General features: G+C 38.9%; 1 protein-coding gene across 1 annotated transcript; it reads left to right on the top strand.

Moving 5' to 3' along the window:
* Window positions 1-3321: 3321 nt before the first annotated feature.
* ube4a (ubiquitination factor E4A) lies at window positions 3322-15054 on the top strand (the record flags this gene model as incomplete). The annotated part of the gene is given in 19 exon segments (XM_079225086.1): window positions 3322-3447; window positions 3585-3744; window positions 5025-5137; window positions 5395-5547; window positions 5702-5861; window positions 5964-6166; window positions 6391-6582; window positions 6685-7018; window positions 7142-7268; window positions 7453-7760; window positions 8349-8481; window positions 8617-8807; window positions 10415-10515; window positions 10840-10953; window positions 11294-11468; window positions 11559-11739; window positions 11882-12029; window positions 12234-12391; window positions 12612-15054. Coding segments are annotated over 19 exon segments (3213 nt in total). The 3' UTR covers window positions 12748-15054.
* Window positions 15055-16740: the final 1686 nt, after the last annotated feature.

The following is a 16740-nucleotide window of genomic DNA, read 5'->3' as shown; positions in this document are numbered from 1 at the left end:
TGTTTTTTTTTTACAATTTTGTTTTTGTTCTCTGAATGATGACTTGGTGTGGTATGAATCTGTGTAAAGCAGACACATGTATGTTTTGTGACTCAGTGTTAAATATTAAAGCTGCTCAGTACAAACTGGGTTGTTCCCTAAACTGTCTGAATGACCACATCTGGAATCATTTCATAAACCATCAAATTATCCTGATTTGGTTCATAATGTTGATCTGAAGAAGGGGAGAATCGGGCAGCTGCCAACACATCTGGGCAAGATGAGTGCTCGACCAGGAACAAGAAACATTTAAAGTTTTTGGCTTAGAAAACTAAAGTTCAGAGCAATTCTTATTTACTCTAATAAGTAACCTAGTTCTGGAGAAGTAGTTCTCAGTCTTTCTAGCCTTGCCCTACTTTGTCTCATAAGAGAATAGAGAATGAAACATGTCTTCAATTGAGAAACTTTCAATAGAAAGAGTTACTTTACAATATAACAATGCACTGAGATTGTTTGACAAACACACAAATTGAAAACAAGTGTCGAAATAACTTTAAGTTATTTTTAGCAAATATATTTTTATTAAAATAATCAGACCAAAGTTGAATTATGAATTAAACAAAAGGCAATATAAGTAAAATGTGTAACTAAAGCCGCAGATTTGAACTCAACTATTTGTTTGTGTATATATATATATATATATATATATATATATATATATGCATTATTTATTTAATTATTTTTAAAGTCTTTTTCCAAATACACAGTCTCAAACTACAGCTTCATACACACAGGAGAGGGAGATGCAGTCTGTTGCTGCCCTCTGCTGACGGTCAGCACACATCAGAGAAAAATCCCCAAGCAAGCAGATGAAGGCGTGAATTGATCTCACAGTCTCACATTAAAGAGAACAATGGGGGAAATGTTCTTCTGGACATAAGTGATTGTAAGTCTATATGGTAATATTAATATGTTGTTAAAATCTTTAGACTACATTTTTTTTCTTTTTCTAAAAAGACCCAGAAATGAATTAAATATTATTCAAATGAAGTATTAAATATTTTGCAAATGATAGTGTACATAATAAGATATGATTTACAGCGGGGAAATTCGGTTGTTGCAGCAACATAAAGACAGCAGTAGTACAAATAAATAGAGAAAGTAAAATAATTGAATAATAAGAATTGAAAAAAGCTAAAATAGCAATACAAAACAAAATAGAAAACTATACAAGAGCATAATGGAGACTGAAGTTGCAAAGTAGAGTGACAGTAGTGTGATATATTGTAATAGCAGCAATATAATAGTGGCTGTCAGCAAATCTTTGTTAACTTTGTACACCTTTTTACACTCCTTATGTTCATAATAATATGCATATCTATGTATATATGTGTATCAGACCTTAATCTGTGCATTTCTTCTTCTTTTTTTCCTCATCCATTTTAATTAAATGTTCATTGCATTTCATTAAACACATTTTAAATGATTATTTTCTCTATTTGTTTGTATTTGTGTGAATTTATTTACTTTACTTTATCATTCACATGTCATATATGTCACTATCACTAATTTGATTGAAAAAACAAAACATCAAATGTAAAACAAATAAAAAACAAATCTTTACAATAAACAGTGTACACCAGACTGACGATGTGATTTAGTAGTGGTAGACTAGTGTGTTTGTCTGTATAAACATAGAGCGGAAGTAGTGTATGGTCTATTAGCTTATATTCCTTACATAACTTTAAATAATTATATCCAGAGATATTTACTGAGAATATAGTTCAAACGCGGAGAATATTATATTAATCTTTCTAACTATTATTTACAGTTGCATACATTCACTTTCTACAACACAGTCGCACAGAGAGCTTGCCTTATTAAACCGTTTTGAATAACGGTTTCATGTTTTGTAAACTTACTCAGCCAAGAAGACGCTCCGTCTCCTTTTGATGACGTTTGCAATTTCAATTTACAGAGGAACTGCCACTGGTTTCGTAGAAGCATTTAAAGAAAAATCCAAAACATACACTTCTGCCAGTCAAACAGGTAGGACAGCCCTCTTTATCGCTTGTATACATTATTTAGACTTGTTACTATCGATAATACGCGAAATCCAAACAACTGTTTATGACATCAACGCTGAAATAGAGTCGTGGTGACCCCATGACAGCTTAGCTTGCTAACTAGCTAACTAGCTAACTAGCCCTCATGCAGGACGGCCAGAGTTGCTAGCTTACATTAACACTGATGGCTAGTTAGCCAACTGGCTAAAGGGGCTGCTGCGTTGCTTCACGGGTGACATGACACGTTTTAAACACCGTAATAGTGAATAGCTGGAGAGCTAGCGCCACTAAGTAACACGAGTATGTAACTGTGAGGCGATGAGTAACCGTGACAACACATGGGGACGTTCATTCTCTTTAATGGACTGATCCAACAGTCCAGTGATCGATAATGTCTTCACTTCTCTGTGAGCAGCTGTACGGAGGAGTAGTTGTGCTATTAGTTTCCATTCATCGCATTGTGTCTGTCGGGTCAAAACGTTGTCTAATATAGTCAGAGGGGGGAAACATCCTCACTCGCTATTGTGGAAGAATATCATTCAATCCAATGGAGAGTTGGTGGGATGTAGAGGACGACGTTGTAATGAGTATACTCAGAAGTTGGAGACTTGCAAAGGGATCTGAACAGCTCACTTTACATCAGTGGAACATATCCAGCAGTTTGAGATCAGTATCGAGAGCTAAAAGCAGTAGAGCTTTACGTTTTAATACGCACAAACGATGATATAGAGAGAGGGGGAATGCTTGCAGAATTGCACATATGAGACTACTGTAGGTACTAGACTAGAGTTTGGGGTGGCAGAAGAGATTTGTTAAGAATTTTGGGCAGTTAGGGGCATTCAATCCTGAAGGCAGTAATGCTACATTAAAGATGCCGAATGCCTTAAATCCTGAAAGAAGTCAGTGGCTCAGAGACCTACCGTCCTGGTCTAACTTGGAGATGATATGGGAACCCTTTATGACATTCAAAATGCACAAACCACATGCTATAACATGCATTCTAACTCTACCCATGACATGAAACAAGGTGATGGGGCAATTGGGAGGGAAAACGTACTGCATAATTGTTAATAGTGTCATTGTTGTTTTTTTTATATGATACCACATTGGTGTATATTTAATGTGGAATATGTTTACCTAGTCCTATGATTTTTTTGCTAAAAGTTTCAGTCAAAAGATGTTGAAAAGAACAAATTCCATTGCCACTTAGTTGTCGTGTCCGCATGGCACTTTAAGGCTGGAATCTTGGATGGAGTGAGTGTTGAGCCCCAATGAGATGACTGACCAGGGCAACAACAACCAGAACATATCCTGCAACCCCTTTGCTGCCCTCTTCGGCTCACTGGCTGATGCCAAGCAGTTTGCGTCAGGCCAGAAACCAGAACAATCTTCTGAAGCACCATGTGAGTAGAGTTACCAGAGCTACTGCAATTTTTGGTTCTTGTAAGTTTAGGTCAGAGTAACCTCTTGTTTAAATGCATCTACGTGGTTTCACATTTACCATCTGTATCTTGTCTCACAGTGGAGGACTCAGGAGAGAGCCAGTCAGAGTCGGAAAACTCTGTGTCAGACAGCGTTGATGACAATGACGACTCCGTGGCAGAGATCAGCCGCTCCTTCCGGTCCAGGCAGGAGTTGTGTGAACAGCTCAATGTCAATCACATGATCCAGCGGATATTTCTCATCACCCTGGACAACAGTAAGTAAAAGGAGGAAAATAATCAGCACATCTAGTTTCTGGTTTATAAACATGTCCACAACCTAAACGTGTTATATGGGATTAATCAAAGACCCATGATTCCTGTATTTTCACATATTATATTTGCCCATACAAGCCGTTTTACCTCCATGACCCAAATATCAAAAGTCAATGGCAGATATACCTGCTAGTAACACACAAACAGGTCCTCAAATGTAGGTATCTCCTCCAGAGTGTGTGAGAGAGAGTGTTTGTGTGTTTGTGTTTGTGTGTGTGTGTGTGTGTGTGTGTGTGTGTGTGTGTGTGTGTGTGTGTGTGTAAATGAATGTGTGCATCTCTGCGGTTGCAGTGACTCACTTTCTCGAAACACCTTTTATTGCCTGGTTCATACTGCCATTGATTGACTGCTGCTCTTAAGCGGCCCCCTGTCGCCAGGGGCTGCTAGTGATCACACAGCTGTGTGTTTCACAGCCGCCCAGCCACTATTCTGCCGGCTTGCTATCTTCAGCTATAGTGTTGGCATCTGTGTGGTCTTATTTTATATCGCCGAGCCTAGAAACACTGCTGTTTGTGATTGTGTTATTTAAGTTATGTAATTATTTCACATATTTGTCAGTTGTGTCTAATCAGAGAGCGAGAGATGTGCTCTCTCACGCACACGTGCACACACAGATAGAAAGAGCAGAGTTGCTTATTGACTGGCAAGGAGAAATACATTCAAATAGACCCTGCTCACAGAGATCAGTGATTGGCCTCAAAAATCCTGATTTGATTACACTTAGTTGTAATACCAAAGTTGAGCAGTGTGAGTGTAAGTCCCTGGGTGTGGTATTGTTTTCACCTTGTGAGTCTGTATGTGTGTCATCAGGGCAAAATGTGGTCCTGGAGACCTCAACTGTAGCGAGAACTATCAAAGAAGTGGAATTGAATACTTAGCCAGGACCCAGGAGGCAGATTCAGTGCAGTCATGAAACTTTGCAAATAGGGCAAGTTTGAAAGTGGGAGCGGTTGGAGCAAAGGCAGCGGGAGTAGGAAGTACGGAAGGGGCCATTGGCCCCAATACTTTACGCCCCTGGCCCGATTTGGCAGCGGCTGATGTGATCGCAAGTTGGTCGGTAGTTTATTCTAATGTTGATGTTAATGCTGTTGATTTATTGTTCAACTTCAGTTAATCAAGTATTCATGCTTGATGTGGTTTGTGCGACTGTTGAGGAGGGTTGTTATGTGTAATATGATTTGAGCGGACTTTATTTTAGGGACCATGGTTTTATTCACCCTAGGTGACCCCAGTCTGAGAGGAGGTAATGGGATCCCCCTTCGCTGTGTTTACCTGGAGGAGATGGCTGCAGATCTGGATGGACAGGACTGGCTCGACATGGACAACATAGAACAGGTCAGATGTCAATGTGTTTTTATGTCATCACTGAATTATTTCCTCTCAATAAATCACTAAATGTTTGGTACGATTGGTGAAGAAATAGCAACCTCAAAGCAACACCAGCAACTTGATGCATTATCTAAGAAATGTAGACAGAAATTGAAGAAATCGCTTCACATATGAAGATTGTATTATTTTAGGTGCTTACAAAATATATGGGTGAGTAAGCAGATGTTCCAAATGTTTTACACGGTCTGATTTGTGTCTTCCAGGCTCTGTTTAACCGTCTGCTGGTACCAGAGCCAGGAAACCACCTCATCTACATGACGTCGTGCAGCGCTGTTAACCTGTCTGCTGACCGTGATGCTGGAGAGAAATGTGCCATCCCTTACCTTTTTGCTTGTTACCAGAGGGCCAAAGAAGAGGTGTTTGGTTTTTTTCTCCAAGACCGTAATTGTAGCACTCAAATGCAATCATTTTCAGAGATTACCGGCTGTTAATAGACTAATCATGTTAATTAAAGCGTAAAAATAACCCATGCTCTTCCATAATTCATTGACTTTATTATCTGTGCATTAGGTGACGAAAGTACCAGAGAAGTTACTGTCAGTTGCTGTTCGCTGTAAGAACCTGACAGTTTCCAACACACGGACAGTTCTGCTCACCCCAGAGATCTACATCAGCCAGAATATCTACGAACAGCTTCTGGACCTGTTGCTGGAAAGTTTCAGCGGAGAACGTAGGTTCAGCATTCATGTATTCATCTCATTTCTCTTGTTGTCTTGTCAAGTGTTCCTTGAGTTTTCTCTACTCGTTTTTTTACAAAGTTGTTGTGTTTCAGAGACAGAGGAGGTGGTTGAGTTTGTGGAGGAGGTCATTGCTGGCCTGCATTCTGACCAGGAGGTGCGTACCTTCGAGGAGGTGATAGTACCAGTGTTGGATATCTTCCAGGAACGCATCAAAGACTTGGACCTGTGCCAGCCTCTCCTCTACTCTTACCTAGACCTTCTGCTCTATTTCAGCCACCATAAAGATATTGCCAAGGTCAGAAGACACACAGGGCTGTTTGCAAATGCTATCATATATTTGCCGACTCACAACAACTTATTCAGTGCCCACTACTATTCAACTAATATACAGTAATCACATAATCGTAATCGGATATACCGTAAATGCATAATATTTTACAGTGCTACCTGAACATTTCGTTTGTTTTTTAAGTGCCCCAACTTTTTAAATCCTTCCAACAGTTGTTCATGTTTTCTTAGGTATTGGTGGAACACATTCAACCCAAAGACCCATCTAACGGTTTGCAATACCAGAAGACCTTACTGGGAACAGTGTTGAGTATCTCCTGCTTGTTGAAAACCCCAGGTGTGGTGGAGGGACATGGCTACTTCCTGAACCCCTCCCGTTCCAGCGCCCAGGAGACAAAGGTCCAGGAGGCCAATATCCACCAGGTAAATTATTCTCTTTAGTTTGATGTGGATGTTTTTTACAAATTAAATTGTCAAACCACAAATGTCTCATGGCTTATGATGTTTACTCCTCTTGCGTTGCAGTTTATGGGTCAGTTTCATGAAAAGCTGCACCAGATCTTGAAAAATTTGCTCCAGCGATCTGGTGAGACGCGCCATTTGCTGCTCCTATGGTTGGGCAGCTGTCTGCAGGCGAATGCTGGCCGGGCCAAGATCTGGGCCAATCAGATGCCAGAAATCTTCTTCCAGATGTACGCTTCAGATGCATTCTTCTTAAACTTGGGTGCAGCACTGCTGAAGCTGTGCCAGCCCTTCTGCAAGCCACGGTCACCCAAACTGCTCACCTTCAACCCTACCTACTGCGCCCTCAAAGAGCTGAGCGAAGAAGAGAGGCGCAATCGCAATGTGCACGTAACAGGTTAATGTGTAAAAATAAGCATAATAACCTTTTACCATTTTAAAAGTTTTGCTTTTATACATGTTTTTTCTGTTTTATAGCATTGCTTTTCATGACTAAATGATTCCCAATGTCTTATACCAGGTCTCGACAAGGAAACCTGTCTGATCCCTGTGCCCCCTCAACAGCCAGTGGAGTCAGCGCAGTCCTACAGCCTGCTGACTGAAAACCTCATCCTCACACAACTCACCCTGCACCTCGGCTTCCACAGGTACCTTTTTAAACAAGCGGCAGCACAACTTCCATAAAGATGTTAAAGAGTTTCTGTCTCACCTATGTCTTAGAAATGTAATGTACTGTGTGTTCCAGATCATTGCATTTGTCAGCAATAACCTGTGTTGCCTTGTTCTGTTTGTGTCCGTGTACCTGTGCACATCCTTAATGTGCATGTGCAGACTCCATGAGCAGATGGTGAAGATGAACCAGTCTCTCCACCGGCTCCAGGTGACATGGCAGGAGTCCCAGCGAACAGGCAACCCAATGTCAGATCAGCTCCTGGAGCAGTTTGAGCGTCTGATGATTGTTTACCTGTCAACCAAAGCTGCCACCACGCAGCCTGCGATGCTGCAATGCTGCCTTAACCTCCAAGCTTCAACAGCTGCTCTGCTGGTTCAGCTTGGTGTGGGGAACCAGGGGCCTGAACATGTAGCACTCAGTTTCCCCCTGTCCTCCCTACCGAAGACTATGCTCTGCTATGTACCAGGTAGGTCAGACCTAAAAGCCCAATTTAAGCTTGGCAGACTAAACAGGGGAGTCTGAACTGTAATTTCTCCTAATTTTCTCAGACTTTATTATGGTTAGGTTTATTTGTTTTGTTGTTTTTTTTACCTCTAAATGAGAGCATGTAAAACAGTGTGTTGTGTTAACAAAAGCTGCTCCCCACCACAGAATAATCGATAACATGATTGTGCATGTCGGCCCCTCTCGGACACTTTCCTTACTATCACTATCCAATAAAGCCAAAATATAATAATGAAAAAAAAAGAAATACAAATGTTATTGCCATTTATCCACTGATGTTATGAATCTTGCAAGCATGTCATTTATTAACATTTCACACCTTTTTTGTGTCCAAATTTTTTTTTTGTAATGATTTCAGGTCTTTGAAAAATGTTAAGTTAAATACTTTTTGACCTGAAGGGTTATAAACAGACGATCCTTCAAACATTTTTAGAAATGACTGCAGCTGTGCATGTCAGGAAGTGGGTAGTCACTCGTCGTACAATTATTCATCATGCTGAATATTCCTTCATTTGATAGTCATCACTTAAGTGTGCCTTTTCTTTGTCAGAGTTTTTTGCAGAGAACATTGGAGACTGTTTCATCTTCCTGCGTCGATTTGCAGACGACGCTTTGGAGAGTTCTGCAGAAAGTCTGGAGCAGATTCTTAACTTCATTACTGTCTTCATGGGTAACATAGAGAGGTACATGTTTTAATCTATCATGTCAGTGATCGTGGTCGGTCGAAAAGGAAGATTGGAGATGCCCAATGGGGCTTGAATGGTGCAAACCATCTTGGACTTTTTGCTTCAATCCCTTTTACCCTGTATGCACAACAGGATGAAGAACCCTCATTTAAGAGCAAAGCTTGCAGAGGTCTTAGAGGCGGTGATGCCTCACATGGAGCCAGTGGCTTCTGGTGCTGTTCCGCCAATCGTGTTTCAGCGAGAGAGAGTCTTCTGCTCCTATGGACATGCACCTCAGCTGGCTGAGTCCCTCATCAGTGTGTTTGTAGACATTGAATTCACAGGTATTGTATTCCTTTGTATTTGCTACTGCTTGTTGTAGATGGAAGCAGCATTGCACTGTATTTGATAAAGCCACATCAGAGTGCTTCACAGGGGCTTTTACAAGTATGCACAATTGGAAAGTTTAGAAAGAACCTGATTAATTTCTTAACCTGCTGCCATCCCGCGGTCGTCCTTTACTGTACATTCTATTGTTCACTGTGCCTCTATTTATAGTTCGGTACGAGTTCGGTACGAGTGCCACATATTTCTGTAAACCTACGATTCTTGTGATTCCAGCTGTGCAATCCGTTTCAAGATCAGCCACCACAGCAGCTACAAACAAGACTTTTGTCAGACGACAACAAACAAACAAATGATAGCAAAATCCAGGCAACTCACCGATGCAACTCATATTGATCCATAAATCTATAACATGCCAACAACAACGGCGTTGTTACGTTGTAAAGGTCCAATAAAAAAAAACCCATAAAAGATTTAGTCCAAAACACGTAATTACATCCATAAATATCCACCAACTGGCGTTGCATCATTTCATATCAGCTGGAAGATATGAAAGAACATATTTTTGTTTTTAGAAGAAAGGCAAGTTTGCATGAGAGCACAGATGAAAACTCAGTAACAAAATGACCGTCGAAATCCAACCTTTACAATGAAACGTCACTTGAACCAATAGGAGCTTCATGTCCTGACTGACAGGCTACATTACCCAACCAGAAGCTACATTGAAGAACAGAGTCAACCTCTGTCTCCTTACGTGGCTCAATCCTGTCGCGTCGTACGGCTCAGATGGCTGGCAATCAGATGTACAGCCAATGAAATTGCCTAAAAAACGAATACCAGGAAGAGGGGGAGCCTTCGATTTGATGAGAAGAGACAGCTGCTCACAGAGCCTCAGTTTGGCATTGAATTAGCATGAAAATGCATTTATACTTCATTTTCTCTGTCAGCAATACTGTTAGTAAATATGAATAGTACCTCTATAAGTTTGCAAGACTATAAGCCTTTTTAATAGGTATATAGTATATATATCATGAATATTTTCAGTCTCAAAATAGAAAAACGCCTAGACATTTCATTAGAAAAACATGTGTAAAATATTCATTTTCTGTGATATTGTTATCTGCTTTTTACTTAGACTAGATAAGGCTTCAGGCTATGGTTCCATTGTGTTTTCCAGTCCATAAGTCCCATTTATAGTCAACTACAGGCATCTATTTGCAAAGAAATGTTCAGGCGGAAATAAAAATCTTATACTTTAGTGTGTTCAAACTCATAACTCAGTGTCATGCTCCAAATAGTTCAAGTACAGCTTCCAATTTACTTTGGGTATACCTGGATAGGCGTTTGGGTATACCTGGATAGGCACAAAGTTAGAGGCTGCGTTTGATCAAAACATTCACAATGAGAAATGAAAGAAAAACTGGCTCTTATGATCATTTTGGGTCTTTTTCTAGTCGGGTGAAGAGGTTAGATTGTGTGTGAACGTGTGTGTGTGTGTGTGTGTGTGTGTGGGTTCAAGATAATTATCACAATAAGGAGACAAGCTGGATAAAATTAAAACATGTATGTTTAACTGGTTTATTTAGTTTTACTCTCTGTCTTTCAGGCGATCCTCATCAGTTTGAACAGAAATTCAACTACAGACGACCCATGTATCCCATCCTCAAGTACATGTGGGCCAAAGAAAGCTACAGAGAGAGTGTCAAGGTAATAAGAAACTGGTGTCTTTGAGATTTTTTTTGGAGAGTAAACTAATTTCCAAATTTAAGATAGTGGTATAAGGATTTTTTTATGACCTTCTAAAAAGACTGCGAAACTGTCTAGAATGTTGCATTATTTTTCACTCAATGAGATTGACTTTGGCCCCTTGTAACCCACAAAAGCCGTGAATGTAAAAGCAACAGAATGAATGAGGGCAAAAACAGGCATGCATGGGTTTATTACCTGGGGAATATAGATTAAGAAATTGTAGTTTATTTAGCAGATTGATCCAAATGTGCTCTTTGTTTAGTTTGACATCTCTTGTTTCAGCATTTGGCGCACTATGCATCTGAGAACCTGGAGGCCATGAACCCCCCTCTGTTCCTCAGGTTCCTCAACTTACTGATGAATGATGCCATCTTCCTACTGGATGAGGCTATTCAGGTAAGATTACGAATACATACAAAACTTTACACCAATTTTGGCGAATAAGCTTTTCCATCACATTACTATTATTTAGTATATAGTAAACTACCATAATATTTACACTTCTGTTTCTCTGTTGTTTATGCAATTGATTACTTTGCATTTAATTGGTGGTAAAGGTTAGAACAAATCACAAAATACTGTTCAAAGGGACAGTATTTTGTTGATGATGGGGATATCAACTTGCCTTCCAAAAATGATAATTGATTTAAATTATCATGACTAATAACTTCTTTATTAATTTTAGCTGTTTTTTTTAGTCGTCGTCAGTTTTTAAGTCCATTTTCTTATCTTGTAGTACCTGAGTAAAATCAAGGTTATGCAGTTGGAGCGGGATCGAGGGGAGTGGGAAGGACTGGGCCCGGATGGCCGAAAAGAGAAGGAGTCAAGCCTGCAGATGTTAGGACAGTTAGGACGCTTTCACAATATCATGTCTAATGAGACCATCGGCACACTGGCCTTCCTCACATCAGGTCAGGCTGAAAAGATTGAAGTATGCATATGAATTCACTCATTTAAAGTTTGTCTTCATCCGTTCAATGTGTGTTTTTTATTTCCCTCAGAGATCACAGGGATCTTTGTGCACCCCTTCCTGGCTGAGAGGATCATCTCTATGCTGAATTACTTCCTTCAGCACCTGGTGGGTCCAAAAATGGGTGCTCTTAAAGTCAAGGACTTCAGTGAGTTTGACTTCAAGCCCCAGCAGCTTGTTTCTGACATCTGCACCATCTACCTGAATCTGGGGTATGTTGTGAACACTCCTCTTTGTGGAAATACCAGTCTCTTGTGTATATTATCTTGTTTAAATTTGGGATTGAGTTGGTGCCATATCCTCTGAAGCAGAAATACTCGCATTGCTGAGAGAATTTTTTTCTGTCTTTGGCAGTGATGAGGAGAATTTCTGTGCTACAGTTCCAAAGGATGGACGTTCGTACTCTGCTGCCCTCTTCTCCCAAACAGTTAGGGTACTGAAGAAGATAAACAAGCCTGGAGACATGATTGTGGCTTTTGGACTCATTGCTGATAAAATAAAGGTATCTTTTGACTTGGGAACTGTTTTACAGATAACACTGGAATATATATATATATATATATATATATATATATATATATATATATATATATATATATATATATATATATATATATAGTTTCTTACAAATCTTTGTTTTATATATCTGTGCGGGGACTACACGTGGAAACCTTCAACGTGTTATGTCATTGTGCATCTGTTATAGTCTCATGCAGATAGACACCAGCAGGAAGAGGAGACGTATGCAGATGCCCCAGATGAGTTCTTGGACCCCATCATGTCCACTCTGATGCTCGATCCGGTTCTTCTCCCTTCTTCCAATGTCACAGTTGACCGCTCAACTATAGCAAGGCATCTCCTCAGGTTAGTTACTTCCTACAAGGCATCGAAATTCTTCCGAGACGATTTGTCTTTTCTGTGAGCAGAGAAATTGGGATATCTGTATCTTTATGGGGATCTTTTGTAATCCGATTAATCAGTATTTACTGATGAGTCAAAATTCAACTTTTGGAATAGATGTAAACACAAATACTTGGTGTGCTGGAGTCAAATATGCAACTATTGATTAATTATGTCCTTGCAGTGACCAGACAGACCCTTTCAACCGCAGTCCTCTCACCATGGACCAGATCAGGCCAAACCAGGAACTCAAACAGCAGATCTTGCAGTGGCTGGATAAACATAAGCAGGAGAGCCTGGAGCTGGGACCCAGTGGCTAGCCAGCATGTGATCCCTCGCTGTGATAAACAATGACTACATCCCTGTTTTCTTTACCGGCTCACATCTTGAGTGCTCCTCTGCTTCTTGGCTAATCCATGGTGTGCTTACCTCTGGATTTCTTCTGACTTCTCCGGTCAGACTAACATCGCATTAGCCTTTTCATGCAGCCTTCACGCTCAGTGGATTCTATCCGCTACAACAGTCCAGCAAACTGCAGCCCACCAGCTGGTGACAACTTCCTTACCTTACCAATCCACACAGTTGCTGTTCAAGTCCCATGATCCCCTATGGTAACATACGTAGGGTGATACAAGCAGTGGTTCTTTTGCTCCCTGAATACTGTGTATTAATTAGTTATTATTACAATCAGAACTGTGGCCAGAAGTATCATTTTCAACAGGACTTGTTGAATGTACTTTATGAACTGCTGACTGACCAGCTGGCCCTAACTACATTTTATACTGCAAGGTAAGTATTTTTGGGAACTCTTAAGGTATAACATTGATGGAACTGTTTATAATTTGACCTTGATGAAGAATACATTATGCACTGCCTTTTTCAAGTTCTTGAACATCCTACATTTCAGCTCTTGTGGTTAAATCTCAAGCAGCATTGTAAACAATATTTGCAATTAAAGGCAAGGCACAGGTAAAATTGAATTTAATTGTGTGGGACTTTTATTTTAGTGGAACTAATTTAGATTTACTGGGAGATGTTAAAAATCATGTTCACTGTAATAAGACACCCAAAGCACAAAACCATACTGTGAACACTATATCTCTGTATTTTAGCACACGCCTTCAAGTGCACCTGCTTTAATCAAGCACTAATTAGAGGCTTTGATGGAATCTGAGAGCTTGCTAACTAATAGGTTCTTAGAAATAAGGATTTAAACTGTTTTAGTTACTACACATTTGAACCACAGTTTAGGATAAGGTACATGAAAAAAAAATATTAAACTAAAGTCCACTATCAAAGTGCTTGATAGTTGTGACATTAATTGACACTATTGTTTGCTATGCTTACTACAAATTAATAGTAATTGACTGGTGGGATGGGAATCTCGAAAAGAAAAGAAAAACTAAATGGGAAAGTGTTTCGTCCTTGGAAAAGATATTGCTCACGATTTGGCTAATTTGTCCATTAAATAGCTCACCAATTTTAGAAAGCTCCCTTCAGAGCTACAGAAGACACAGCAATTGTGTTACTGGCTGAGTAGTAGTAGTACTCATGATGGGTAAACTGATCCTTGTGTTTAAAATCTGTTCACAGTGCCCCTTTTGAGACACTGATCATACACACAGAAGTACTGCTCCTCGTACAAAAAGGCAAGAAAACACTATCAATTTTGTTCAACCTGCAAAAGCATGGTGGCTGTTCCTGAAACGTCTCCTAAACTGTCCACCAAAGTCAAACCGACTAGATCTGAGCTGAAAAATAAGCAGTGCTGTCACAGACCCATGCTTCATAATATCTCTACAATGCCGAGTTTTAATAAATATTTAGAGACGGCCAGTCTAAATATACAGCCAGTCTAAACATTCGCTGATTTGTTGGCCCATCTTTGACTGAGCTTTATTGTTCGATGTTTACAAACTCAAATCTTGGGGCGAAACAGGAGCTTACAAAAATATATTCTGGCTAGTTTATTTCCAATATGTTAAAAGATCACTACTTTCTCAATTTACCTCTATCAACCTCTATTTTTTTAAAGATCTTTACAATGACCACATGTGTTGTGATTAAACTAAAATAAAGCCCAAATGTATGGTGTTCAATAATTTGCAGTGTATACTGTGTAATAATCATTCACATCCTTTAAATTAACATTCACCCGATTTAACTAATGTATCCTGATCTAGCATTTTGAACAGATTTGTGTTGTTGTGTGCAAGCATAGTATATTAACATGTGGGCAAACAAATGATCAATAGAATCGGTGCCTAAAACCAAGAGCCTTGTCGTAAATATCAACGAATGAGGATCTGACTCGTTTCATACTCTTACGAGACATAGTTATGAGTTTGTTTCTTTAGGGCATACAGGAAGCTGTGGATAGAATATTAAAGACAGAAAAAGATAACCTGTTTTTGAGTAGCTTTTGAATGGAATGTTTTTAATTCAAAATCAAGTGTGGTTGTATAAAATGGCAAAATGTGAGAGGAAAATTATGTATTTGTTGGCATGCTCTCATACTGTATGATGAATATCTACCACCTGAATGATTTATTGGGTTAAATTATAATGCAATATTTTTGTTTTAATTGTGATTATAAAATGTTTATTTTGGATGTACAGTATGATTAAAAAATAATGTGCGTTATATAAGATATTGATATGTTTCCTCTCTTTCAGAGTTCACGCCATTGCTGTTATCAGCGCAGTACATATATCAGTTATGAAATGGATCACAAACAAAAGAGAATCTCCAAAAAGGTTTATCTCTAAATATAGATAATTTACCAGTAACCATATTTGTGAATACCACATGTTTTCGAAGTAAATATTTTGTATCAAGAACAATACGAATGTCAGAATATGTTATCATCCTTTGATAATATAAACGGTGTCTCAGGTTTGCAGGGTCTTGCTATATTATGTTGCCAAGTCCCTCTCAAACAGCTTGTATAGTGAAGTCTATATGTGTGAAATTATTTAGAGCAAGAGTACCCATGTACTGTAGGTACTTACAATTCTTACATGGCACATTTGTTTTGGGCCACACAAGCGCCCATATCCTGGTTGTAACTTGCACATCTAGTTAACATCACAAACTTAGACGTTTAGCTATTTCTATTAATGAGTATCGAGAAACACTCGGGTTATAGGAAGCACACATTATTGGACTGTGTGCTCTTTGTCTTTACTAAAAATAGCAGGGCTCACTTTTTCAGTGTACTATGTATACCTTATATACAGTATGTGTTTCATTGTAGCACTAATCAATTCAGTTGTCCTGAATACTGTATAAATACTACTTTCCGTATTGCGCATCGATTCCATTTTAGTTTAAATGTACCCTTTGCATACACTTGGTGGTAGTCAACCTAAATTGTCCTTATAATCAATTGTCAACTACTGTTAATTACTAACTCCAAATAACTTTTTTTCACAAGGGGGAGAAAGGCAAAGAGATGTACAGCAACAAAATTAACAGCTATAATAAAATGGATAGCAACAATAAAAATAATAGCGGCAGTGAATATAATATAATGATAGTATCAGTAATATTAGCAATAGTCATAAAACAAATATGACATAATAATAATGATGGTAGTGGTGGGTGTCAAGCAGGGCCATGACAACCATGATCAATGCCCCGATCCTTAGATACCTGAGAGGCGAGAAAGCACAAAGACTCCGGGTTTAAAGCAAAGTTATGAACATGCATTAATGGGACATGAATACATAACGATTGAGAGGAGGAGAGAAAACCTCATAGGAAGTCCCCATAGGCAGTCTAGGTATATACAGTGCTGCAGGAAGGAGTCCTAAAAGCCGTAAATAAGTCAATGTTTTATTTTTATGGATTTTGGGTTAGATGCATAAAATAAGGTATGTGGTAAACACCAGCTTAATAGATTTTAACGTTTTATTTTACAATTTCAAATGCCTCAGAAGATACCCCTAACGGGACATACAAGGAAAGCAATATTAAATATTAACTGCACAATATATACCAAAAATTGAATAGAATAATATTAAATTAACTAACAAAACTATAGTGCAATAATGTAACTAAACAAACAGTGTAACAATGTTATAGTAATGCATTATTGTCGTATTGCACTCGGCAGGAATGATCGTCTTGTTATACTGTGTGGTTTGTTTTTAGCCTAATGTTAGGTTTTTACTTTGTTAATATATATATATATATATATATATATATATATATATATATATATAAATCTGCTTTGGAATTTACAGGGAACCAGAGCAGAGAAGCTAATACGGAAGTAATATGTTCTCTTTTCCTTGTTTGTATAAGTACA

Source organism: Taurulus bubalis, assembly GCF_910589615.1.
Source record: "Taurulus bubalis genome assembly, chromosome: 10".
In the NCBI taxonomy this organism is placed as follows: Eukaryota; Metazoa; Chordata; class Actinopteri; order Perciformes; family Cottidae; genus Taurulus; species Taurulus bubalis.
This window is presented reverse-complemented; position numbering and strand designations above follow the sequence as displayed.